This window comes from Magallana gigas, chromosome 3 (assembly GCF_963853765.1).
Source record: "Magallana gigas chromosome 3, xbMagGiga1.1, whole genome shotgun sequence".
NCBI lineage: Eukaryota > Metazoa > Mollusca > Bivalvia > Ostreida > Ostreidae > Magallana > Magallana gigas.
This window is the reverse complement of record NC_088855.1, coordinates 7,182,914-7,207,526: the sequence shown is the minus strand read 5'-3', so window position 1 is coordinate 7,207,526 and position 24,613 is coordinate 7,182,914. Positions and strand designations below refer to the sequence as shown.

The 24,613-nt window shown below is 37.1% G+C and overlaps 3 protein-coding genes across 12 annotated transcripts in view; 2 read left to right on the top strand and 1 right to left on the bottom strand.

Annotated features, from left to right (window-relative positions):
• Nucleotides 1-2,745, top strand: part of LOC105319304 (G protein-coupled receptor kinase 3) — a 29,733-nt gene extending 26,988 nt beyond the window's left edge. For all 4 annotated transcript variants that reach the window (XM_011416787.4, XM_011416785.4, XM_011416786.4 and 1 more), the window contains exon 19: nucleotides 87-2,745. In XM_011416787.4, the coding sequence (XP_011415089.1) occupies nucleotides 87-266 (180 nt within the window). In that variant the 3' untranslated portion in view covers nucleotides 267-2,745. The remainder of the gene's footprint in view (nucleotides 1-86) is intronic.
• A 494-nt stretch (nucleotides 2,746-3,239) lies between these two features.
• LOC105319306 (uncharacterized) lies at nucleotides 3,240-10,594 on the top strand. Of its 4 annotated transcripts, none has more exons than XM_011416790.4 (4): nucleotides 3,240-3,399; nucleotides 7,818-7,918; nucleotides 8,964-9,615; nucleotides 9,823-10,594. In XM_011416790.4, the coding sequence occupies exons 2-4, from the start codon at nucleotides 7,837-7,839 to the stop codon at nucleotides 10,061-10,063; spliced, it is 975 nt and encodes a 324-aa protein (XP_011415092.3). In that variant the 5' UTR covers nucleotides 3,240-3,399; nucleotides 7,818-7,836; the 3' UTR covers nucleotides 10,064-10,594. The 4 variants fall into 4 exon arrangements, with proteins under 4 accessions (XP_011415092.3, XP_011415090.3, XP_011415093.3 ...); XM_011416788.4 differs by lacking the exon at nucleotides 3,240-3,399 and adding an exon at nucleotides 4,352-4,400; XM_011416791.4 differs by lacking the exon at nucleotides 3,240-3,399 and adding an exon at nucleotides 6,494-6,647.
• Nucleotides 10,595-13,525: 2,931 nt separating this feature from the next.
• The window catches only part of LOC105319307 (small G protein signaling modulator 1), a 53,454-nt gene continuing 42,366 nt past the window's right edge, over nucleotides 13,526-24,613 (bottom strand). For all 4 annotated transcript variants that reach the window (XM_066078287.1, XM_066078289.1, XM_066078286.1 and 1 more), the window contains exons 14-24: nucleotides 23,583-23,647; nucleotides 23,161-23,306; nucleotides 19,933-20,001; nucleotides 18,461-19,208; nucleotides 18,293-18,372; nucleotides 17,852-17,976; nucleotides 17,456-17,538; nucleotides 16,988-17,097; nucleotides 16,556-16,652; nucleotides 16,042-16,209; nucleotides 13,526-15,890 (exon numbers count right to left, since the gene is read on the bottom strand). In XM_066078287.1, the coding sequence (XP_065934359.1) occupies nucleotides 15,802-15,890; nucleotides 16,042-16,209; nucleotides 16,556-16,652; nucleotides 16,988-17,097; nucleotides 17,456-17,538; nucleotides 17,852-17,976; nucleotides 18,293-18,372; nucleotides 18,461-19,208; nucleotides 19,933-20,001; nucleotides 23,161-23,306; nucleotides 23,583-23,647 (1,780 nt within the window). In that variant the 3' untranslated portion in view covers nucleotides 13,526-15,801. The remainder of the gene's footprint in view (nucleotides 15,891-16,041; nucleotides 16,210-16,555; nucleotides 16,653-16,987; nucleotides 17,098-17,455; nucleotides 17,539-17,851; nucleotides 17,977-18,292; nucleotides 18,373-18,460; nucleotides 19,209-19,932; nucleotides 20,002-23,160; nucleotides 23,307-23,582; nucleotides 23,648-24,613) is intronic.

Here is a 24,613-nt window from a genome sequence, read left to right as displayed (position 1 = left end):
AATTTTATTATTCCTTATATAACCCACTTGATAATTCTTGTACAATGATACACAGAAATTGTATTTCTTTTTCTTTGAAATTTCAGGATAAAGTGCTTATTTCTCAGTGGAAGGATGAGATTATTAATGGACACAAATTATCAGCACAGATAGTGGCTAATATGACAACAAAAGCTAGCAAAATGTATGGTGCTGCCATTAGTAACAGTCCCAGCTCGGAGAATTTCAAACCTCCGCTAGAACATAGGAATAGTAACGGGAGCTAGACAGGCCCCTCCTACTGACATAGCTTTCTTGTGATCAGTGACACGCCCCTCTCCTTGATACTCAATCTGGAACCATATCGGAGGGAGGTCGGAACACACAGGAATGGATCCAACTTCCTCCGGGGTTATTCTTGGTGGGATCCGGCACATTTTTCAAACTAGTCATCAAATTTTTATCCAACTTGGCAAGACATTGTTTTCTACTACTACTACTACTACCACATGTTGTCGTTTTTACTTGTTTCAGCCAGATGAATGGCTCAGTGTTGTCAATGTGTCAGTAGGCACGTGTGATATCAACCAGTGTGTAAGAGTGTCCGTCTGTCTGTTAGAATGCTGCATCATTAGTGTGACAAGGAGACTCAGGACCATCGTAGTGTATCGGCAGTGTCCAACAAAGAGTTTTCTCTTATAACAATACTCAGCTTCCATGTACGCAATCTTCTCTTAGATGACCATCACTCGTGCAAGCAACTTATTTATCTGCGATCTCCTAGGGCCTCGTAGAGCTATTAGATTGTTCTTGAGCTTTAACTATTTCTTGTTTTTACATGCTCTCAGAAATTGTGTTTATATTTTTTATTATTGTACTTGTTGCCAAGATTTATTCTTAGTGCTGTACCAAAACACGGCTTTAAATTGATTCTGATGAATAGATTTCAGTAGTCTGTGATCTGCGATCAACTAATCTCTTTTTTTACAACTCGGACTTTTATACAATATATCTTTACCAAATTTTAGGAAGAGCAAGATTCTAACTCAGAACTCTTATTATATGAAATAAATTGTTATGTTTCTACTCTTGTACTGTTAGCTGTAGTCTCGTGAACCGATCTCTAGTCCTTGTGAGTTTTCTCCCCTCCTGCTGTAGTTACAACTGTCCAACAGATGGCTCTCATGTGTCCAACAGGGTACCGAACAAGGCATTCCTCGTCATGCGTTTAATCTGTGGAGAAAGCACGTGTAGCATTATTATGACACAAATTAATTTACGTCTACCTCTGTCGGGTCACATGACACTTCTTAACCAATCGCTTTACATCCGAGGACCTCAAGCTTGCCAGTGTCAATCTTCGGTCGTTACGATCCACGATTTAGAGAGTTAGTGTAACCTATCTTGTTTCTGGAGGTGTACAAGAGTGGCGTGCGAGATTTGTTTTTTATTGAACCAAATCATTGCTCCAATTCTTTTTTTATGTTGAGTATGTTACTGCGTGGAGAAGTATGTGTGTATGAACAATGTATACAAGTCACGTAGAGAGTTTTACCAAAGTTTTATTTGTTACATTATTTTGATTAGATCTCCATCACTGTGTGAATCTCAAGATTTAGTTTTAACAAGAAATGGACTTACTATTAGTGTGTTGTAAAACTTCTGCATTACTTGTTACTGTATAAGCTAGGTTTAATTCTTGAATCTACTGTACGAGTCATGTTTTATGTAATATTAATCTCAGCACTGTTCACAGTGTATGTATTGGAGAAAGAAATACATGAATATGAAGTGTGGACTATTTTTTACAGATGGCGCTGTCAGCTGGTTTGACTTTTCTACTGTGTAATGTGGTCTTATGATTTCCAATCTGGGAAAACTCTTTCTTGTAAAAGAAAATTGTGTTCCTATTTTCCATTTTGTGACTGTGTTGAAAAAATATGAAAAAAATCAATGAAATATTTAAATGTGATGAATAGATTTTAAAAAACTGCAGTGATGTTGTCTGGGATCTGTTGATGTATACACTACTTCAAGTGATTTTTTTTAGCCTAACTTACTGTGCAAAATCATTTATATGATGTGTACAAAAAAAATGCTGTATTTTATAATGAAAATGTGGAGGAATTTTATAATATCTCTCAAGATTCTGCTTAAATGTTATATTTTTTTTTTCTTCAAATTTTCATTACAAATTAACTGACACTTGCTTAAGATTAGAACTCCCTGGATCAGTTTAAGTCAATAGAGCAGAGCACCTGCTCTGTCTGTGTACCTAGACACACTGTAGATGTGGTGAACTGTGATGTCTGTCCCTCGTGTCTACTGTCTCCTCCCCCGAGCCTTTGGCCAGGAGGTACAGGTGCCCCATAGTGAAGACTGGTCAAAACTATAAGTGTCCATCAACTGGGATATTTTTTTTTACATCATGTATTTGTAAATCATGTAACAAGTGAACGACTTTTTTCCTCATTCTGTGTTATCAAGGGAGATAGAGCGGCCAGATTATTTCCTTTAGACTGCTAGGCTTGGTACCGAAAGGACTGTGCATTGTGTGCTTGTGTCGTCGCACCGGGCCGGGACTCACCTGTTAGGCCAGGTCCTGGAGTATCGAGACCCTAGATGTGCAATAGATATGACATATCTGGCTGAACATTGATGCATTTTCATGAAATCCAGTCATTATAATGAAAAAGAAGTTATTCAACATTTTCCATGTGAAGATGTGTATTTATTATTTATTCAAATAAAATCTACAAAAATGTCCTTGTTGTTTATGGTTTTGTTTTCTCGTGTACAAGAGGTCAGTTGCGCTCTCTCTCTCTCTCAATGTATATTGACAACACAGGTGATAAAGATCTATAAAAATCTTTAAACCCTTTTCAAAAATGACACGAAGAAGGAATAAATAATTGATTTTCTTTCTATATTTGTGATTGTTTGATCTGCCTTTTAACATGACAATGAAGTCGTTCGTGCACATGTTTGAAGCGTTCTCGCATGTTCTCTGTGCCAGACTTAATATTTAAACAGTGAATTTTAATTAGGACGATAAGTACCCGAAAAACCGTAGAGGATCAATCAGAAAATGTGATCTGAATTTTAATCCTATTTAATATTTCACTGCAGATCACTTGACTGAATTTTTAATTCGCGACACGGCCCGCTGTTAGCTCCCGACTTGTGGTTTGTCAATAGCAGTGTTAAATATACTAGCACGGTCCACTACACAGTAACCGGAATCAAAACAAACGGCCCATGTGCCCGCAGCGCGTCCATAGAAACTCGCAGAACGAGGCTCTACTTAGCCGCTATATCAAGTCAGTCCTTTCTTTTAAAATCATGGATTAATCGTACCATCACTGAGTTTCACGGGAAAATGATATAGAGGATCTTTTACTTTATTCCTGCCTTTTCCAGGTAAATTTTTAAAATAATTTTTAGTTTTATTTCATTTATCGATGATATGAATATATGTTATGGTAAGTTCTTGAACATATTTGTCTAAACCTGTAGCGTGTTTAAATCCCGTGCTGATAAGGGTGATAAAACTTAGTCGTTTCACACTCGAAATGAAAATTTGGGGACAATGATTTAAGTGTCTCCTACTGTCAATGGTTGATTTATTGGCCTTTCATTCCTTGGATCGTTTTTACAAGAGGCTGTACAAGCGGTTGATTCAGCAATACACGCTGTAGTGTGTTTACGTTGCCGCATTATTACGAAGGTTCTAAAACCGACCTGTACAGGAGAAAATCCTTCGGTGGGATTTACGGTTGAGAAGTCTTTCCCTTTTTAATCCGCGGCAAATCTGAAATGTCAAACGACTCGGAGGCCGCTCAGCCGTTTGTTGAGTGGAGACATCGAGACGTCTCGTGATCTGCTTGCCGGTGCTATGTGCACTAAATGCTGGCCTATCGTACTTTAAAAATACTTTTTTTTCTTTAATCCGAAATTCCCCCCAAAATAAACCAAATCAAGAAGAAACTGTAACAGCGGGGCTATAGATGAACTTTACACAATGCCATTCAAATTAAAAACAAACAACTCTGGAAAAGTATTGACAATTCTTTTTTTTTAAAAATCAACACACAAGTGGGACAAACATTAAATGAGAAAAGTTCAAATGGAAGCGGAGATTTAGGTCTCCGAACAATCGCTTTGTCCTGTGAAAGTTCGTTAATCCTGGTGGATTATCTTGTCGATAAACACATTATTTATTTAGCCACATGTCAAACTTTTTATTGTGAAATAAATTTCATTAATTTACACTGGAGTTTTAATATTTATATAGATAGTTAGCCCGAATTTATTAAAAGTATGCAGATTGTTTGACAGTTAAGTCGAGAGGAGCACATTTAGAGTTTTATTTGATGACCAGGGTAGTGGGCCCCAAAAGCCATGCCAGGGAAAACAGTGAGGTAACAGTATACGTATACTTTACTTATATTCATCTGAAATGTGCAACCTTTATTTAGATACATGCACATCGTATACATTCAAGCGGCTGGCCTATTCGCAAACTTTTCTCTAACAGACGTTGCACGGGGAAACACTCAGTGTTGGCGCTTTTTGGACGCGATATTTCAAAACCGGCGTAGACGATGGTGTCCTATCGTACCTAGATATCAGCAACTCAACAAAAGTAACAACGTTGTGTACATATTCTTCATAAATATTATTCCAAACCGGGTCCAGATAAGCCATTTGGCTCGAGTGGTTTTGGGGGGACTTCTTCGGATTACACTGAGGGTCCACTCGCGGGGTGACCGTAATTAGTTAAGGGGTACCTGATAATGCCGTCTGTTTGTCCTATATTAACATTTAGCGATGTAAGTAAACAGTTAGGACTAGGAAGGGAATATGGACGTTGCTTGCATAACTAAATATGAAGAGAAAATACCCGAGTTGACTCCCCCAGCTCTCTATTTGCTCTCTATATCGGGGTACTTTGACCCTATATGGGAACAGGGAGAGACAACGGTCGCCTACTGTATATGACGAGGACATAAGCTAACATTTTTGTAGCCTTGAAGTTTAAACCCCCCGTACAAATGACTTTAAACTTCGATTTGAAAATTAAAAAGAAAGGGCAACGGTTAATGTTCCCCCATTAAGTGGGAATTGAATAGGCTATCACTTTTATTTGGCTTGTTTCCATTGACAACTGACTATCGACGAATAAAGAGGTCCAGTGTATTGTTATAGCTAATTAATTGAATTTCAATAGATAATAACATCATGAAATATGGATTATATCACCAGTGTTCTCTGTATCCCGGGTACAGCTGATTGTCATTGGACAAGTGTGAGGGTAGATCAATACACTAATACGAAGAACCCGTATGTAGAAGGACAGTGATTCCGGCGGTGGCCGTGTTGTAAATGTGATTTTAAAAAAATATAATTGCACAAAAGAAAAATTAGGCTTCTTGGTTAAACAAAATTAGTAAAAAAAAACAACAACAAAAAAACAAAGAGTAGTCAATCAGCTGTTTCCTTTAACACCCCCATCTCTCTTCGCCCACACTTAAAACGGTATAAGATCTTTAAAAAAATGATTTCGACAATTTCATAGACGGGCATGTCATTCTTTATTCATTAAATGTAAATTTAAAGAATAATAAAAACAGGGGAAAAAAATGACTTGATATGTGATATTGCGGTTGTTAAGGCTATATGGATGGTTGTACTAAAGAGCTTTGCCTAATATGTTGTCTGCTATAGTTTTCAAAAGGAACCGTGTGTTATTCTTATATATAAAAGTGTTTTGATAAATCTTTACAATCCATAAATCTTGACGTTCGTCTCTAGCAACGTATGTAAACTGGAGATTTTTATATCGTCTGGATTTTTCATGGCTGCGTTAGTTTGCCGAGTTTATCATAACGATGTGTTATTTTATCTGCTTAATGCTTTTATCAAGGTCTTTTTACATTATATACTGCTGTATTCAGTCCCAGATTAAACTTTGAATAACTTTGTAACCCGGACTTTCCTATAAAAGTTCCACGGTAATGTACAAAACGTGTTCAATTCCTTTAGAGACATAAAATCGTTTGCTTCAATTTAGAAAAACGCGACAGTGTAATGAAATAGACTCGATGAAAAGCAAATACCAATTTCAAATGTTTCAACATTGACTTCAATCGATCACAAAAAGTTTAAAAGGGTTTTATAATAAGAGAAAAATATAATTAAGACATGCTGAGTCTCCAACTGTTGAGAAGTTATAGATCCTTTAGTTTAGTAGGGACTTAATGAGAAAAGAATATTGTCCCCGCTATGAGGCGCTGAATAACGTAGTTGTCATTTGAAATAAAAGTTTAGACAAACCTTTCAAAGAAATCGGCAAAATGGGCTACAGTTTTTGTAGAATTAATCACGACGGTTCTATCATGGTGTGGATACATAGTGACAGGACAAATAGAATAATCAATTGATTTATCAATATCCCTTTAGGTCTAATAACTGAACCGTCCTCACGTTGGAGGATTTCCAGCCATTTTATACTATCGTCTGCTTTATTACCGCCCTTTTCTCCATCATCTGTCGATACGGCGGTTGCTCCTGCCATCATTTTCTCGTTTTCAGCAGATTAGAAACTGATTGCTAAGAGAAAGGCTTCTGTTTCATTTTAATACATTTACGCATGCGTGATTTGTCAGGTAAGACAAACTGCACGAAAGGTAAACTATTCTTTACTTGTATTTGAAATAATATAATGAATTGATTAGAACAAAGAAATATGAAAGAATTATAAATATATCAATTCCTTATTGGTATTTCAATTACTGATAACTGTTCTTTTGCAAGTACTTTGATCTCAAATATAGTACCGATATGGAAGCGAGAAAGGTTAGAGTGGTCATCTTTTAGCAGTAAAAATGGTATCTCGTGTACAATTAGTGCCTGGTTAATGGTCCAGAAAAATATTAAAATTGGTCGAGATAAAACGACACAAAAAACCAACGAACAAATTGTTATCGGAAATCCGTGCTTTGTAAGCCGTAAAATTCGTGGATTTTAATGTCTAATTTGATCAATATTTCTGTCCTTTTGTTTCTCAAGTTCAGCCCAGTTGTTGGCGTACTTTTTCTAGGTGTGGTTTTACAGGTATTACAGAATCTCTTCAAATAGTTCTTACAAAGGTAGAACTAGAAATAAATCTCTCTCTCTCTCTCTCTCTCTCTCTCTCTCTCTCTCTCTCTCTCCCCTGGGGTCTGTTGAGAGGGTTTTGTGTTTATTGGGTTGATATGGGACAGCTTTAGCTGACAATCGATCTGATATCCTATTACCCACCGACTGTTTATTAAAAGATTGCTGATAAGTTAATTAAAGCAATACAAAGGGGGATTCGTTATTTGGAATTCATATTGGAGTCGAATGACTATGTAATGCCAAATTAATTTGTTGGCTATTTTATGTTTGATGTAACAAGAAGTATTGTATTAATGGTGACGATTTGAGGACAGTTCAGAGGTTAAGGTTGTGAATATTGTGGAACCACCCGATATCCAAGCTTGGTTCACACGGAGATATTTCACGGATATCAAATGTTGTCGTGTTCACCATAGGATATCGTAGCTGTAATTTGTACCACTGAGAAATGTGGGAACAGGTGTATGTATGATTCCAATTGTATTAAACCGAATGAACTCGCTTTAGTATGAATGAAATGTTATAAACGTTATTTATAACGTTCAACGGTTAAAAAACTCAAAGCAGCCTTTTTGTCCATCGGTAATAGACCAATCTTTGAGAACTTGGAACAATCGGTACACATGGAGATGCATGGTCTGATCGTTTTTATTTTTATAATTTTTGGTTTCTTTCAGATTTTCTCTACCAGCCATTATGAAGGAGCAGACCTACGGCTGGTATCCTTCACAGAAGGATGTGTACAAGGACCGCAGGATGGGCGCTCCTAATGCCTACCGTCAGTACTTTTTACTTACTGAAGTATCTATGTAGATTTAACAATATTAATCCTTGCTTATTGTCACTACTAAGCATGTTTGTGTAAAAAGTATTCAAAGATCTAGTGAAGGAGCTCCTAATATACTTGTATATACCTACTCTATGTCGAAGTATTTATAGCTCCCTATTAGGTGATTACTGTTAATAGTACGTTTTATACATGTAATATAATACAATATATATATATTACAAATGAATATTGTTACTATATTCCTATAGCGTTTCGTCCAAGCTTTATTATCTTTAGAAAATAAGTATATATTAGAAGGTGTTTTCACACTTAAGTATACATGTAATACTGGCCCTTATTATCACGGATAGATAATACCCTTATCTATCTATAGTTGATATTAATGTGCATTCTGATCCTATATTTTGTAAAATAAGAAAAAGGAAAAAGGACGTCTGAAATCATTTCTCATGTCCCGCTTTGATATGCAGTTTTTGACCATCTGGAGCTTTTTACAGGGTTTTACAAATACATCCATCATTTAGTGCCAAAAAAAACCCACCAATAACCTCCCCCCCCCAAAAAAAAAACCATTATCTCTAATATATATTCATTGTCTTCCTCTACTCTAAATCTTTTCAAACTATTATAATTACTTACACTATTGAGGGAAAAGGGCCAGATAGGGATTTTTATAATAAGCTAGCGTAATAGTCACGGAATCTCCAGACGGAAAGCGGATTCCCGGCATGGGAATCAATGGTTTTTGATAGATATGCACTATTCTGTCATTTTCTGCCAGAAAACTTTTATTTTGAATATGAGATAGTGAGTGTTGGCATGCAATGCCGTCTGAAAGTATTCTTTATCGAGGGTTAACGGCGTGCCATGCCCCTGTTTGTTGTATAATTTATAAAGCACATAGCACTAACATGGGGATCAATATTTTTATCATTTTGCTTTATGTATACTAACACGAACACTTCCTTTGAAGTGAGCGAGAAATAATACTTGATTAAATACACAAACAAATGTATTGAATTGTTCATTACAGAGCTGGAGGCCATGTACAAATACCGGGACAGTCAGTACTATACAGCACCCAAACCACCGTCCCCTCGCACCCCAGGGGCATTCCGACCCTCACCCTCGCCGCCAAAGCGACCGATGTCCACCGTGTCCTCTCAGTCCAGGGGGACAAAGAAGTCCAGCTCCTCTTTACAGGTGAGGGCCAAGAGCGCCCCTATATACGACTTCAAACCTGTACAACGCCTTCAGATCCCCACCCCTCAGCAGTGCTGGGCAATGGCTACCGAAGAAACGAACTACACAATCCCCTCGGACCAGCCGGGCCCCTCCCCCGTACCTTACTCCTGGCCCACCCCACAGCCAGCCTCCCCCGCACCCTCCTTCCAGTCGGACCAGCTGAGTAAATACGATATCCGCAGCGACAGAATCAAAAGCGCCGTCATCAGGCGCGATAGACCAGCGGCCCCCACACGTCCCGTCAAATCCGCCGGTCCCTCACGGGAGACAACCCACAGATCGGGGTCCCCCATGAAGGCCCTCAGACCAAAGACCCCGTCCCCAATAGAGCTGGAGGACATGGTCCCAGAGGAGACAGTGCCGACAGAAGAACTCTATGACGAAAATCTGAAGAAGTTTGGATGGAGGATGGAGGTACACGGCGATCCGTACCGACTCAAGTGAGTACAACAATACATCCGTTGGTTATAGGCCCGGTGAAAGTTGTTTTGCATCTGATTTAAATCAATTAATATCATCAGCAATTATTCATATATTTCATATCGTATTTTTTATGAAAAAGGGTTTATAAAAACAAAAGATAAACAAATGTGACGAAATGTCACGGTTATAAAACGTACCGGACACGTTTTTTTTGTACTTTTCAGACCGACCACCAAGCGGCTTCCGTATTACGTACGGTGTGACGAACCGGAGATAGAGCCCGAAGGTCCCCGAGTACACATGGAGAATCTGGAGACCTTCTTCCTGAACACCATTCCGCGCAGGCCCGCCACCTTTACCATACACAAAGAGTGGGTGTCCGAAACAATCCATGCCAAGAGAATGGAACTCCAGAAACGGGAGGGGATCAAGCATCGGTGGAAGAATTTCGCTTTCGTCTATTAACTCTTTTTCTTCCCTTGCTTTAATCTCCTTTATATATACCTCAGCTGCTTAGACCAAAATCATTCAACGGAATAGGTACACATTTGTCGATTCCTAGCAAAGAGAGAGAATTCTAAGGATTATAGTCAGGTTTTGTGACGTAGATCATATATATATAGGTCTGTCGGGGGTTTCCGGTCTGGTCCTGTTTCCTAGACCCTCTGCTGTTGGCCGTTAGATGTTAACACAGGAATGCGCATGCCGGGATTCGAACTCACTGCCTTGCATCGTTTCCCATTACCACTGTGATCCGCTACACCATGTGTAGTATACTATATAAATCAGCGATGTCTTTCATACAGCTCCATCCAATCTATACTCTGGAAGTTACCAATATTATAAATTTTGTTGTTATGTACATATATTTTTATTTTCAAATAAAAAAATATCCTGATTTTTCATGAATGGGTATACATGTTTTTTTCTGTTTATGTCATAGGTATTTTTTCTATTTTTGAAATATGTATACAAAATAAAATCGTTATCAATTTCTGCTTTTCTTTCATTCGCATGAACAGATATACAATAGTCTGAGAAGAACCTAATCGTGTGTCGGGGGTGTTGAAGAACAATAACATGTTAACATTATAACGTTCTCTCTGGGGGTATGAATAGCAGCTTATGATGTAAACGAATGAATTTCAATTATCTCAACTGAGTCAATGATAAGAATAAAAGACGCGAAAGTCGGCTTTAGTGTTTACATCGCTACATATAATAGATGCACAGTGCATGAATGGCGGACAACTTGTCTTCAATTTTTATCGAGAAAAAAGTTGGTTTCAAGCAATTTTGTTTCCATACATAATGAATGAGTGTCCAATTGGTATTCGATTTTTTGGGAAACAAGTCTTTATTTCGTATAAGATCTTGCACGCTTTCTGTCTTAATGTCAAAATCAAGCTGCGATGTTGGAAAAACAACGTTCTTTAAAAAATCACACGCTGCTGGGATAGATAGAAAATCCCTGTCGTAAGTCTGTCCGTCTGAAGTACACAAAGAAAGAGGTCAGTGAATGTGGGCTGCTGGTATTAACCGACATTTTCTGGAGGTTCTCTAACACGCCACGTAGTCGGGGGAGGGTCTATGACCAGTATATAGAAATTGGAGATAGAACGATGTGTAGAAACAAGATGGAACGGTTTGCGATGCTGCCAACAAGCTTCTTGGACTTTTTGCAAGCATTGGCGTAAACCTTAGTTTTATTATGAAATACAACGGACCATTTTGATTATTTATATACAATGATAAAATTGAAAGCCTTGAAATGATTATTTGAATCGATCATACTCGTGACCACCTGTTGATTAATGTTATTTGTTTGCTTTGTTGGGTAATAAAACTTTGAGTATATTTGTAGTTTCTGATATAATTTATTTTAACAAATAACATATACAACGTGGCTATAATTTAATTTTCTATATTTTATTTGTTAAAATAAATCATATCAGAAATAACAACATATTTGTTTGATAATTGGGTTTTTAATGATAATCAATTCATCATTTATTTTTCAAAAGCCAAATCTTACAGTCCTGCAATGCTCTTGGATTTGGATATTACCTGTTTAATTTGTTTATGGGGTAAATACAATTTAACAATAAAATCTGTTTTATAAATAAAAGTCTTTGGAAGTGTCTTGTTTCTGTCTAGAATACGATGATATCCGGTACTTTACTATATTCAGAGACCAGTTTTTGGGAGTTGATTTAATCAACTCTCCTATGCAGTTACTCTGGCAAACCGAAACTGAAACAGTGTTTGGACCTAAGCAAAAATCATCACCGCTGACAAGAGTTAATTATTGAAAATAATCGATAAATTCGATGTAATATGTACGCTGAAGCATTTTTTTTTAAAGGAAACTTATTTATAAATACCTAAGAAATAGTCAGATTTTAAATAGTACGAACAATTTAGAAGTTTCTTTTTTTTTTGCAGTTGTATGTATTCCTACGCCAGAGTTCAAGATAGTCTCGTTCAACCATCGGCTGTCTCCGTACATCTCCGACAAGCAGAGAGTCAGTCTATATTTAGAGGTCGCATCATCAAGCTATCACGTGACCTGGTATCAACGGAGACAGCCGAGCATCTGGTTGAACGAGACTAGAGTTCATTATACACTTTTTGAATACCGATACATAGTTTGATGAAATCAATTCTATTTTTAAATATTACACAACATGATTCATAAGAGGTTTTCTCGAAATTCTTGTCGGAAAAGTCCGAGATTCCATATTATAAAAATGTGCGTAATTTAAATAGAGATTATAAACTACTTGCCAAGCAAAATAACATATCGTTGATTTTAAGATAAATAATAATCGATAAAATCGACTCCCGTCAGTACTTCAGTACTTTGATTTAGTATTAGTTTAAATGAAAAAGTTTACATGTACAAACACATTGGATATATTTATATAAAATTTGCATGGTTTAATTTTTTTTCAGACCGACCACCAAACGGGTTTTATGCACTTTCTCGTAGTTCTAATTGGTTCTTTCTGTTATCATATTGGCCGAAATGTTACTAGGTTTCCCACTTTTGAAGCGTTGTCAATTTACATCAGTTCAGAGCCTGAAACAACTGCGTAGTTTGGGACAGAAGTTTGGTTTTGCCACGTAAAAAATAGCGGATTTGCCGTTAGAATCATTTCCCTGTGGTTTTCAACATAGGATAAAAGTAGATTAATGTCACTAAACAACTATAATTTGGGAGAGAAAATAACCTTACCCATACATCTATATAATGTTGTATATCTCCAGTCCCATACTACATTGTAACATTCACAATCGAGCTGACCGATTTTTTTTATTTATCTAAACTAGAATTCGTACATCGGCATTCTTGTATCGGATGAGAGTTGGCTTCAGAGAAAGAGGGATCCTTTGGGGTCCTTTGGGATTGTTGACAAGATTACTACAACTCTCTTAATTCATTTTATACTTCGATGACCTCTAAAGACTGTCTCATTAAGCGATCTGTCCTATTGAAACATAATATTCCTTTTGAACTTCATTGATATTAAACTTATATAAATTATGAAAATTCAATCTTAAACTTTTCAATCACGATTAAATACGGCATATCTTTCTCATTAGGAATAATAGCATAATGCATTTATATTTTGCGATGTCTTCTTCTTCGTGTTCGAAGTATTTGAAATACACACTTTAAAGGCTTGTTCGTTATCAACAAATTCCTATAAACAGGTTTTACTGTATGCGCCAAGAGCTCAGTTTTAAGTTTAATCAGACATGAACAATCGCACCCCTACAATACACCATACACGATTGTAAAACGGTCAATAGAGGATTATCAATACAATACATACAGATGGTTAGTGACCACTGTTGCTCCGTCAAGCGCTCGACATTTGAGACGGTGAGATAAAAGTTTGCGACAAAATCGTGTAAAACTGATGAAATTTCCAGTATTTATTACATACATCTTTGAATCATTAACGATAACACTGTCAATGAATAATAATAATAGTAACAATTTATACAAATCACGAATCTAACATGGAGGACAATATACAACGAAAGTTCTGTTAACAAGTTCATGACGGTGGGAAAGAACGACCTGCATGAAAATGAATTGTTCTCACTGATCAATATAGTTACTGCCATTAAAACCGGTATAAAAAAATCCAAATAAAACTGCAACAAATGCATTTCTAATGAGGAATGCAAAACAGAAAATGTCATTAAAAAACGTCTTTCACATTTTTCAGGGTGACTATAGAGTCCATAGTCAGGACTACAGCTATTTTACATAAACTGCAAAGAGAGTGGACAGCGAAGTACACCAAAACTCACTGAACAAAACACAATGCCCACTTCTTGCCATCGCCTTTCCACGTTTTGCAAATGTCCACCCACTAATGGCTTTGCCTACATAGAGTGTGGATTGTCAGCTCACACTACGCCAATATCTGCCAACACTATCAATATCTTTCCTCACCTTGACAACATCTGCCCACCCTTTGAATAACTTAATACACTATGCCAAAATAACCCATCTTGTGCCAAAATCAGCTCACACTCTACCAACATCTGCCCACACTAGCAAATATCTGCTTACACTGCCAAACATCTGCAACACTATCAACACCCCCCCCCCCCCCATATTATGCCAAAATCTACCCAACATTTCATCTTCCTACATTATGTCAACTTATGACCACATCTGACCACACTCTGCCAACATCTGTCCATCCTTTCAACACTTACCCACACTATGCCAACATCTGTCCAAACCATGCCAACATCTGCTGACACTATGCCAAAATTTGCGGACACTTACCCACACTATGCCAACCTCTAGGGCCTCTCTGCACACACTATGCCAATATCTGCACACTATTTCAACATATGCTCACACTATGCCAGCTTGTTGTCAGCGACTGCCCACTCTCCTTGATGTACTTCAACATTGTTGTAATCCTAACCTGGAAAGTCCCATCATTACATAAGGTATGTTTGAGGAGGAATGTGAAGTCAGGTGTCTTTACACTAATGCCTATCTCTTAATAAAATTTTGGCATCTTACAATGTTCTAGTAATCAACTTAATACATAATTATGACATTGAAGGCAAGTAAAAAACATGTTTGAATGACACAAAGGATTTCATTGCATGTTCTTTTTCTTTCAAATCTATGAAGGGTCCCAGGCAAAACTGTGGAATTTTCCTGTACATGAGACTAGTCTTTTTTGTTCATTATGTTTAAAACATGTCATAAGCTAGCAACAAAACAAAAGCATTAATTGAACACAAAACATGATCACTAACTACCTAATTTTCCTCCATTAAAATAACTTCCATGAGTATAATACTCACCGTACAACAGGTTTTTTTCTGCAGGTGTAAATGTTTGCACTATTATCCAAAATAGGTTAATTTATTTTACCCGGTAATCAATTACATTGTACCGGTACATATTTTGTGATTTCTAAATTATCTGGCTTTTAGAGTAATGTTAAGCAGTTCTCTGTTATCTAAGTTATTGCACTTGAGATGATAATGATGCAAAATCTTCTCTCCAGAAAAATTTTGTTTAGGGTCGTATTTCATCAGTTTTTCCATTGGTTACCAGAACATTTAAAAGTCTCATTGATCTAACATCTCTGAAGACAATCTCAGAACATATATTCTGCTTGAAAATCTCCAAACTCCATTTAAAACTAACACATGCTGGAACTCTCCTACACTAGAATCGAGTCATAAGATATGTAGTAACAATTTAACAAAAATAATCAAAGTCAACAGTGATAAACTATTAAAAATAAAATAAAATAAAAACAACATTTCTGGAGCTTCATAGAATTGTGTTTAAATGGAATGAACTGATGATGAGCAATAACTCGGATGATCACAAATCATATCTCTAAAAATGATCTGGATTAATAACAAAGATAACTGACAGTTTTTTCTCACAAGGATACATTATCAACAATGACACCAAATCACATCAACTAATAATTGCACATAATTAGTGATTTTTTTTTCTTTATACATTATGTTAATCACGAAACAGGACTTAGATTATCGTTTACTGTATGTAATGCATTGTTTATTTAGTGGTCCTGGATTTTAAGAGAGAGGATTCAAACATTTCATAGAGACAGATCTATATCGCACATCCTCTCGGCTTTACCTCCCTTTGAACAGCAACTGTGATCAATAAATCTAAATCATTTGTTTTCTATAAGCGTCTGTAGCTTGTGAATCAAGTCCTGGGCAATCTTTAACACCTGTTTAGATTTGTGTCTCTCTGCCATTTCTGGAACAAAGAAATGTTGTTAGTAAAGTTGAGCAATAAATGAATATCAATTATGTACACTATAATATGAGAATGATATTTATATCGATTCCCTTCATTCAAAATTTAACATGGTGAGTTGTCGTAATTGACTCTAACAGAAAGTACAAACCATTGAAGAACTTGATGATGTCTGTGAAGTCCATGTTGTTATCTAGAATGATATCGCGGTAAACCTCCACCAAGGCCAGGGCTATAAATAGCACAAAATGGGGAGAGCTGATGTACTTGGCCGCCCATATCGTCTCCCACACTGAGAATACGTCATCGTACAGAAGCTCTGGAGAAAGGAAAAAGAGAAAGTTACATAAAGTCAAACAATATTATACACTGAGAATATGTCATCGTACAGAGGGACAAAGAGAAAGTTACATAAAGTCAAGCAACATTATACCATTAAGATTATATTGACATGAAGAAAAACTCCTAAATTAGACCTTCCTGTAAGTAGGCAAGGCCAAAGGCAAACAATAATGACACAGATACATTGTTCTTCCCTACAGTTATCTTGGTTTTGAAGTTTGGTGAAAAATATTGAACAGCTTCTTTGAAACTGCACAGCTAAACAATGAACAAAACACAAAGTGGGATTGATAGATGAACAGAGCATAAAGATCAATTCTGACCTCTTTTGAAGTCTAACAGGAACCATCGATAGCAGAAGTAGAAATGTGTGTAGTCTCCATGGTGATGCATGTGTTCAAAGAGTTCAGCATCTAGAATCTGAAATAGAGTTTTTATTAAAAGGGAACTCGATAAAAATAATGGGAGATGGGATGTAGGTCATACTTCAAATGATCTTATTCCTAATTACTGGAAATCTTAAACAAAATTTTTACAAAATCTGCATTACTAATGGTAAATGAAGTAATTCAATTGATTTTAAGATTGAAAGAATGCATTATTTAGAGGCTTATTTAAAGAGAGATTGAATCAACATTATGTCATTTTGCCAGCATTATTTGGTTATTAACTTGAATGAGGGATACTGCTTTATCTAGTGAGACTGCAAGACATCTGTAATAAAGTGATTGTGACAGCTTTATTTAGTGATTTACTTGAATAAGAGATCTCATGTTAGCAAAGTGGGTGTCCATGGCTCCTCCATGGGGGAAGTTTGCCGACATCCTCTTCATCAGCTCACAGAAACAGCTGTAGGTCAGTGATTCTATACAAACAGAACGACAGCATTCATACAAAGACCTAGAATCATCCCCAAACATCTAATTCTACAACACATAAAGACCACAAAACACCCCCAATCATGTCATTCCACATCTAATACTGGACTGCATTTTACAAAAGAACTTATGACAAAGTCATAATTATTTTTAGTCTCATGGAATGGTCTTTAATGAACAAAATTTATATCAAACCATTTATATACAACTATTTTGATTAATTATATTTCACAGATACATGTACCGGTATTACAATAAAAACTAATTAGTTTGTGATGAATAAACATTCATTAATCTGGTCATAAATCATAAGTTCTATGGTAACACACAGCCCAGATCTCTTACCATCATCAAATATGACTAGAAGTGGTGCCACGAGGTCACACATTCCCTGCACATAACCTACATCCAGGTGCTCCCACACATACCTGTAATCAACATCAGGTGTCAATCACATACCGGTAAATATACAGGTATCTATACTGCTGTCCTAGGTACAATTGGATCAGCAGTTATAAGATCTGGCTCCAGGGTCATTAAACTTAAATAAGCTCACTTTTGATCTCAATCTCACTTTTTTGAATGGAACATAAAGTGGAGAAGCAAGACTAGGATTAGAATTGAACTTGTCTACGTTTTATTGCCCCTGAGCCAGAGAACTAACAACAGTATAAAAGCTGGGGGGGGGGGGGGGGGGGGGGGGGGGGGGGGGAGAACATTACGCATGGGTAGGGAACTTACGTGCACATGATGTTGCGCAGCTTCTCCAGGTTGGCTGGGGTGAAATACCAGTAGTTCCTGTCACAGCGCTGAACGTCCTTGTCAATGCGGTGTAAGTTCAGCCCCACCGCATCCAACATCTCCGCCTACCACAAACCACCACAAATTAATACCACAAATAATTGATACGTACCACGAATAATGCACAACCTTCTCCTAAAACCATATTTGTGTACATCAAACCATTATACAAACATTGCATAGACAATACACAACCTTCTCAAAAATAATCTTATAGTTGAATAGTTACATGATCTACATGTATGATCACAGAGAAATTTTTGAAACCACTCCATGCTTTTATGAACACATACATGTTTAAATATGTAAGAAATGGCTAACAAGCCTCATATTTGTGTATTCATCCCACCCCCTGAATGCAAAGTTTCAGACTCTACTCACCGAGTACACACCCCCATGAGATGCCGGCGACGCTGGAGAAATCAAGCTTTCCTTTGAAGCAGACAATCCTTTTGTTTGTTCTATGAAACATAACTCTAGCATTAGCTGATTACTGAAATGTTTAATGTAATCTGGGCAATTTTATGATGAAACAACTTATTTTCTTACCTGCAGTTGCTGGATCTAGTGTTGATTTGGCCGTGTCATCGGTCATCTCATGATCAGACGATACATCGCTGTCCTCATCATCGCTGCTGTCATCGCTCACTTCCTCAACATCAGCCTCAGCACTGTCTATAGAACACGAGTGTTTAGTTAAGTGCATCACTCTTTCCAGACTTCCGTCCCTGTCAAACTTAGAAATGTCCGTCCCTTCCGAGTCTCCGGCAGAGTCAAGTTTGGACCTGTCCTGAGAACCGTGAGGTGCGATCGAGTCTCCCAGCCCATCATCAGGGCTCTCGGAGAAAGACTTACAGACAAACTCCCTCTTACTCAGTATAATGTTGTGCGAGATCTGTTCCTCCACACAGGTGATCTCCCCTTGAAGGTGGAGCTCCAGGCTCTGCTTCCTGTCTGTGGTGGGGGTACAAGTGGTCCCTGTGGTTGAGCTCTCCTCAATGACCGTCTCCTGAGTCATAATGTTGTCCCACTCATCCAGGGACTCGAACACTTCGTTACTCAGACTCGAGTCTCCTCGAGTGAACGGCCCTGGCATGGCCATGTCTGTGCTCTCTGAGGACAAGTTCTTCATGATGTTGGCGGCCATTGTCTCCTTCTCCCTCTGTTTCACTATGGCCTCCACTGCCAGCCATTCTGACATTGTTTTCTCATACAGAGTCTTTACGTGTTGGTCCATTCGCTGGCGTTCCTCTGGCGTGCTCTTGAAGCGGTAATGACCCAGCAGGTAAGGCCACACCTAAATCAGACAAAAAACAAAATAAAAACATTATATTAATTAGTAATACAAGTAGATATAATGTAGATGTTTGGCTATGTATTCTATCTAGTGATTTTGGCAGAAAATGGATTCAACTTAAATATATCACGAAATGGCATTCATATACTTGTATACGTATGTGAAGTAATAAGAACATTGGAAATGCACTAATTAAATCAAATCTACACTAACAGTTGAAAAATCTATTTCAGCCAAGAATCGTACACACTACATATAATTTAAACTGTTGACTTGCTAATCATTGCCGCATGTGTAGTCATTATCACCCGGTTGACAAATGCACCTATATGTGTATGCGTTAAAAACAAATTATCAAAGGATGGTATTAAACCAATAATAAGCCCTCTTGTCTTTGATATAATTGGCAGTACATGTTACACGTGGGAGTTATCATGAAAGTCTATGACCAAACCAAAACATAGATTGCGCATGATGTCAGAATGTTTGGGATAGTGTTAAGCAAGGTTTCACGGTAGAATAAAAAGAGGACCTTAATTTCTTTTGACAGTATACATGAGTAATCTCATAATCAAAGAGGATATAGCAGTGGATCCCTGTATCCTCCATTTAAGCAAAATAATTTATGGTGGATTAGATTTCATTGAGTTTCTCCAGAACAAAAATAACGGAATTTGCTCAAAACAACAATAAACAGGCCTACAGTAATTGTGTTAGCCCTTACCTCTTTCCTGATGCTATGTTCTATTCCCCCATAATACACCAGTCTGTACACTTCCTCTGGATTTGACACCTGGAAGTAACAAACATTGGGTTTAGAGAGTTACTTGTAAACTCAAGTAACAAGAGGCCCATGGGCCACATCGCTCACCTGAGGAACAATAGGTATAATAAAATCAGCTTAATGGAGTCATAATTAATACAAACTATCTGGACAATAATACATGTAGATCCTGTATAAATAAAATTCATTTTTCCCCTGGATATTCTTATGTTTATAATCATTAGTCCCTTTTCTAACAGGATGATTTTATAGTCATATCATATGTTGAGTATTGCAGTTCTCAAAAAGATCCTTTACAATAGTTTATATATGGGATATAAACCTACATCAAACTCTGAACCTTCTTGTAAAGCCAAAGAATTGTCCTGGGGCCAAAGTCTTAACAATTATAAAGAATCATCTGGCTGATTAGTTTCTGAGAAGAAGATTTTTTAAGATTTACTCTATATATTCCTATGTTTAATTTCAACCCCCCATTGTGGCTCCACCCTACCCCCAGGGGTCATGATTTTCACAACTTTGAATCTACACTACCTGAGGATGCTTCCACACAAGTTTCAGCTTTCCTGGCTGATTAGTTTCTGAGAAGAAGATTTTTAAAAATTTACTCTATATACATGTATTCATGTGTTAAACTTCGACCCCCCATTGTGGCCCCACCCTACCCCCAGGGGTCATGATTTTCACAGCTTTGTATCTACACTACCTTCCACACAAGTTTCAGCTTTCCTGGCTGATTAGTTTCTGAGAAGAAGATTTTTAAATATTTACTCTATATATTCCTATGTTAAACTTCAACCCCCCATTGTCGCCCCATCCTATCCCCGGGGGACATAGTTTTCACAACTTTGTATCTACACTACCTGAAGATGCATTTAGTTTCTGAGAAGAAGATTTTTAAAGATTTACTCTATATATTCCTATGTAAAAGTTTGACCCCCCCCCATTGTGGCCCCATCCTACACCCGGGGGTCATGATTTTCACAACATTGTATCTACACTACCTGAGGATGCTTCCACACAAGTTTCAGCTTTCCTGATCTTATGGTTCATGAGAAGAAGATTTTTAAAGATTTACTCTGTATATTCCTATGTAAAAGTTCGACCCCCCATTGTGGCCCCACCCTATCCCCGGGGGTCATGATTTTCACAACTTTGAATCTACACTACCAGAGGATGCTTTCACACAAGTGTCAGCTTTCCTGGCTGATTAGTTTCTGAGAAGAAGATTTTTAAAGATTAACTCTATATATTCCTATGTTAAACTTCGACCCCCCATTGTGGCCCCACCCTACACCCAGGGGTCATGATTTTCACAACTTTGAATCTACACTACCTGAGGATGCTTCCACACAAGTTTCAGCTTCCTGGCTGATTAGTTTCTGAGAAGAAGATTTTTAAAGATTTACTCTATATATTCCTATGTTAAACTTCAACCCCCCTTTGTAGCCCCATACTACCCCCGGGGGTCATGATTTTCACAACTTTGAATCTACATTACCTGAGGATGCTTCCACACAAGTTTCAGCTTTCCTAGCTGATTAGTTTCTGAGAAGAAGATTTTTAAATATTTACTCTATATATTCCTATGTTAAACTTCAACCCCCCCATTGTGGCCCCACCCTACCCCCAGGGGTCATGATTTTCACAAATTTGAATCTACATTACCTGAGGATGCTTCCACACAAGTTTCAGCTTTCCTGGCTGATTAGTTTCTGAGAAGAAGATTTTTAAAGATTTACTCTATATATTCCTATGTAAAAGTTTGACCCCCCCATTGTGGCCCCATCCTACACCCGGGGGTCATGATTTTCACAACATTGTATCTACACTACCTGAGGATGCTTCCACACAAGTTTCAGCTTTCCTGATCTTATGGTTCATGAGAAGAAGATTTTTAAAGATTTACTCTGTATATTCCTATGTAAAAGTTTGACCCCCCATTGTGGCCCCACCCTATCCCTGGGGGTCATCATTTTCACAACTTTGAATCTACACTACCAGAGGATGCTTTCACACAAGTGTCAGTTTTCTTGGCTGATTAGTTTCTGAGAAGAAGATTTTTAAAGATTAACTCTATATATTCCTATGTTAAACTTCAACCCCCCCATTGTGGCCCCACCCTACCCCCGGGGGTCATGATTTTCACAACTTTGAATCTACATTACCTGAGGATGCTTCCACACAAGTTTCAGCTTTCCTGGCTGATTAGTTTCTGAGAAGAAGATTTTTAAAGATTTACTCTATATATTCCTACGTTAAACTTCAACCCCCCCATTGTAGCCCCACCCTACCCCCGGGGGTCATGATTTTCACAAATTTGAATCTACATTACCTGAGGATGCTTCCACACAAGTTTCAGCTTCCTGGGTGATTAGTTTCTGAGAAGAAGATTTTTAAAGATTTACTTTATATATTCCTATGTTAAACTTCGACCCCCCATTGTGGCCCCACACTACCTCCGGGGGTCATGATTTTCACAAATTTGAATCTACACTACCTGAGGATGCTTTCACATAAGTTTCAGCTTTCCTGGTCTTATGGTTCATGAGAAGAAGATTTTTGAAAATATCTCGAAAATTTTCATAAATTCCTAATTATCTCCCTTTGCAAAAGGGCGTGGTCCTTAATTTTCACAACTTTGAATCCCCTTAGGCTAAGGATGCTTTGTGCCAAGTTTGGTTAAAATTGGCCCAGTGGTTCTTGAGAAGATGTTGAAAATGTGAAAAGTTTACAGACAGACGGACGGACGGACGACAGACAAAATGTGATCAGAATAGCTCACTTGAGCTTTCAGCTCGGTGAGCTAAAAACTGATCACATGATTTTATTCAGGAACTAAACTACCGGTATTTCAAGCATTTATCTCGGTTAAATATTCATCAACTGTTGGGTTTTAATTGCAATCATAAATTAAAAAAAATAAATTAAATCATTGAAAACTTACTGACTTTAAACACTTACTGAACCATTTAAAGACTACCTAATTTAAAGCATGGGTATTCAATAAATTTTGTATATCAACATTTGTTATTCTTTCAGAATTAAATGCATTTCTAATAATTGTCAGATTGATCGATGAGGTACTGCATATCTTTGACACTTGTCAAATGTACACATGGAAGCATTGCATTCATCTCTTTGACCCTTGGAGGTCCATTTCCTGACCTGTCCGTTCTGATTTAGTTCCCTCCATGTTCTCTCCACGAGTCCGCAGGAAGCGTCATATGGAATGTCGGCAGGAACGATGCGGTGTAGAACCAGCTCAGACAGGTGCGTACGAACGGTCTTCAGATGACGACAGTGGGCTAGCCCTAATCATTGGAACAAGCATTGCAATTATTAACACTTTCACAATCAGAGACCCAAGACAGGACACTTATTACTGGTACATGTAGTTGTTTCTACATAAGGAAGCAACGTTTATCATGGTTTTGGATGACTACAGTGAAAACAAGGTTACAGGGAGAATGCTTATAACGAATTTACCCTCACAGTGAAGTTAGTTTTATTTCCCTTATCTTCAATTGTATATTAACATTTTGTTATGATTGTGTTTTACTTTTCTGTTTCTTGAACTGATGACTTACATCCATAGAAGGCCCTGGAGATGATCTGAGTCTTCATGGTGTCACAAAGATGCTTCAGAGTTGCCCTGTAACACAAACAAAGATCTAAACACACTACACAAACGCCACTTATCTTGTACAGACAATCAAGCAAAAGTTAAATATAAAGGCAATGCAGCATTACAGTTAAATTTTATAACACAAGCTTTAATTTTTGAAATAAAAAGTTAATGATTATGCAATATGTAAAATTCAAATAATACAAAACACATTTACAAGACAATCTTGTGGATAGGTATAAACTAAGTCTCATTCTTGAATCAAATAATTCTTTATTCCACAATTCTCTACCATAATATTAACAACATACAGATGAATATTGTTTAAGATTATTCAAACAACACAGTTGCATACTAGTACATGTGACAACTGACAGGAAAGAGAGAGATGGAAGACCTGAAAGATTGGTCAATGCTTTACGTTACAAAGTAAGACACCATCTTCTCTTCCAATATAGAAACAACCATGGAAACTATTAGAAAACCTCCGTTGTCTGTCCTACAGATAGTTTAATAACAATTGTTCATTGAATGTCTCTACGATTCCCTGTTGCTGAGATATGAATGATGATAAATGTAGTGGAGTTTTAAAACATTCCTTTATATCATTCAGTCAAACTAAATTTTCAGAATGGAATTGTTGTAGGTTGTTTAATATCCATTAATTGCTCTTGTTATTGTTTTTAGCAAGACATAAATCAATCATAATCAACATGATGTAATACTTATCAATTTTGATCATAAAGACAAGTCTATAAAAAATTCAGAGAATACTATGTCCTATATCCATAGCTTTAGTTGAAAACCATGAACAAACATGACCGAAATCAAAATGTATTACAATTTTTTGAACAGAAAAAAATCTACATGAAAATATTACTTATGAATATTGTTTTGATACTTTACTATTAATGACCTAATGAACATTCAAGTAACAAATGAGAGAAGATAAATGTCAACATTCCATGTCTGATACAGATGCATGACAATACA

What these genes read in the sequence shown, in the direction of transcription:
- LOC105319306 (XM_011416788.4), top strand. Translation starts at nt 4,381, where the DNA reads ATGCCAGGGAAAACAGTGAG. An exon ending in GGGCGCTCCTAATGCCTACC is followed by an intron (nt 7,919 to 8,963) that starts GTCAGTACTTTT and finishes TGTTCATTACAG; the next exon opens with AGCTGGAGGCCATGTACAAA. An exon ending in GGCGATCCGTACCGACTCAA is followed by an intron (nt 9,616 to 9,822) that starts GTGAGTACAACA and finishes TGTACTTTTCAG; the next exon opens with ACCGACCACCAAGCGGCTTC.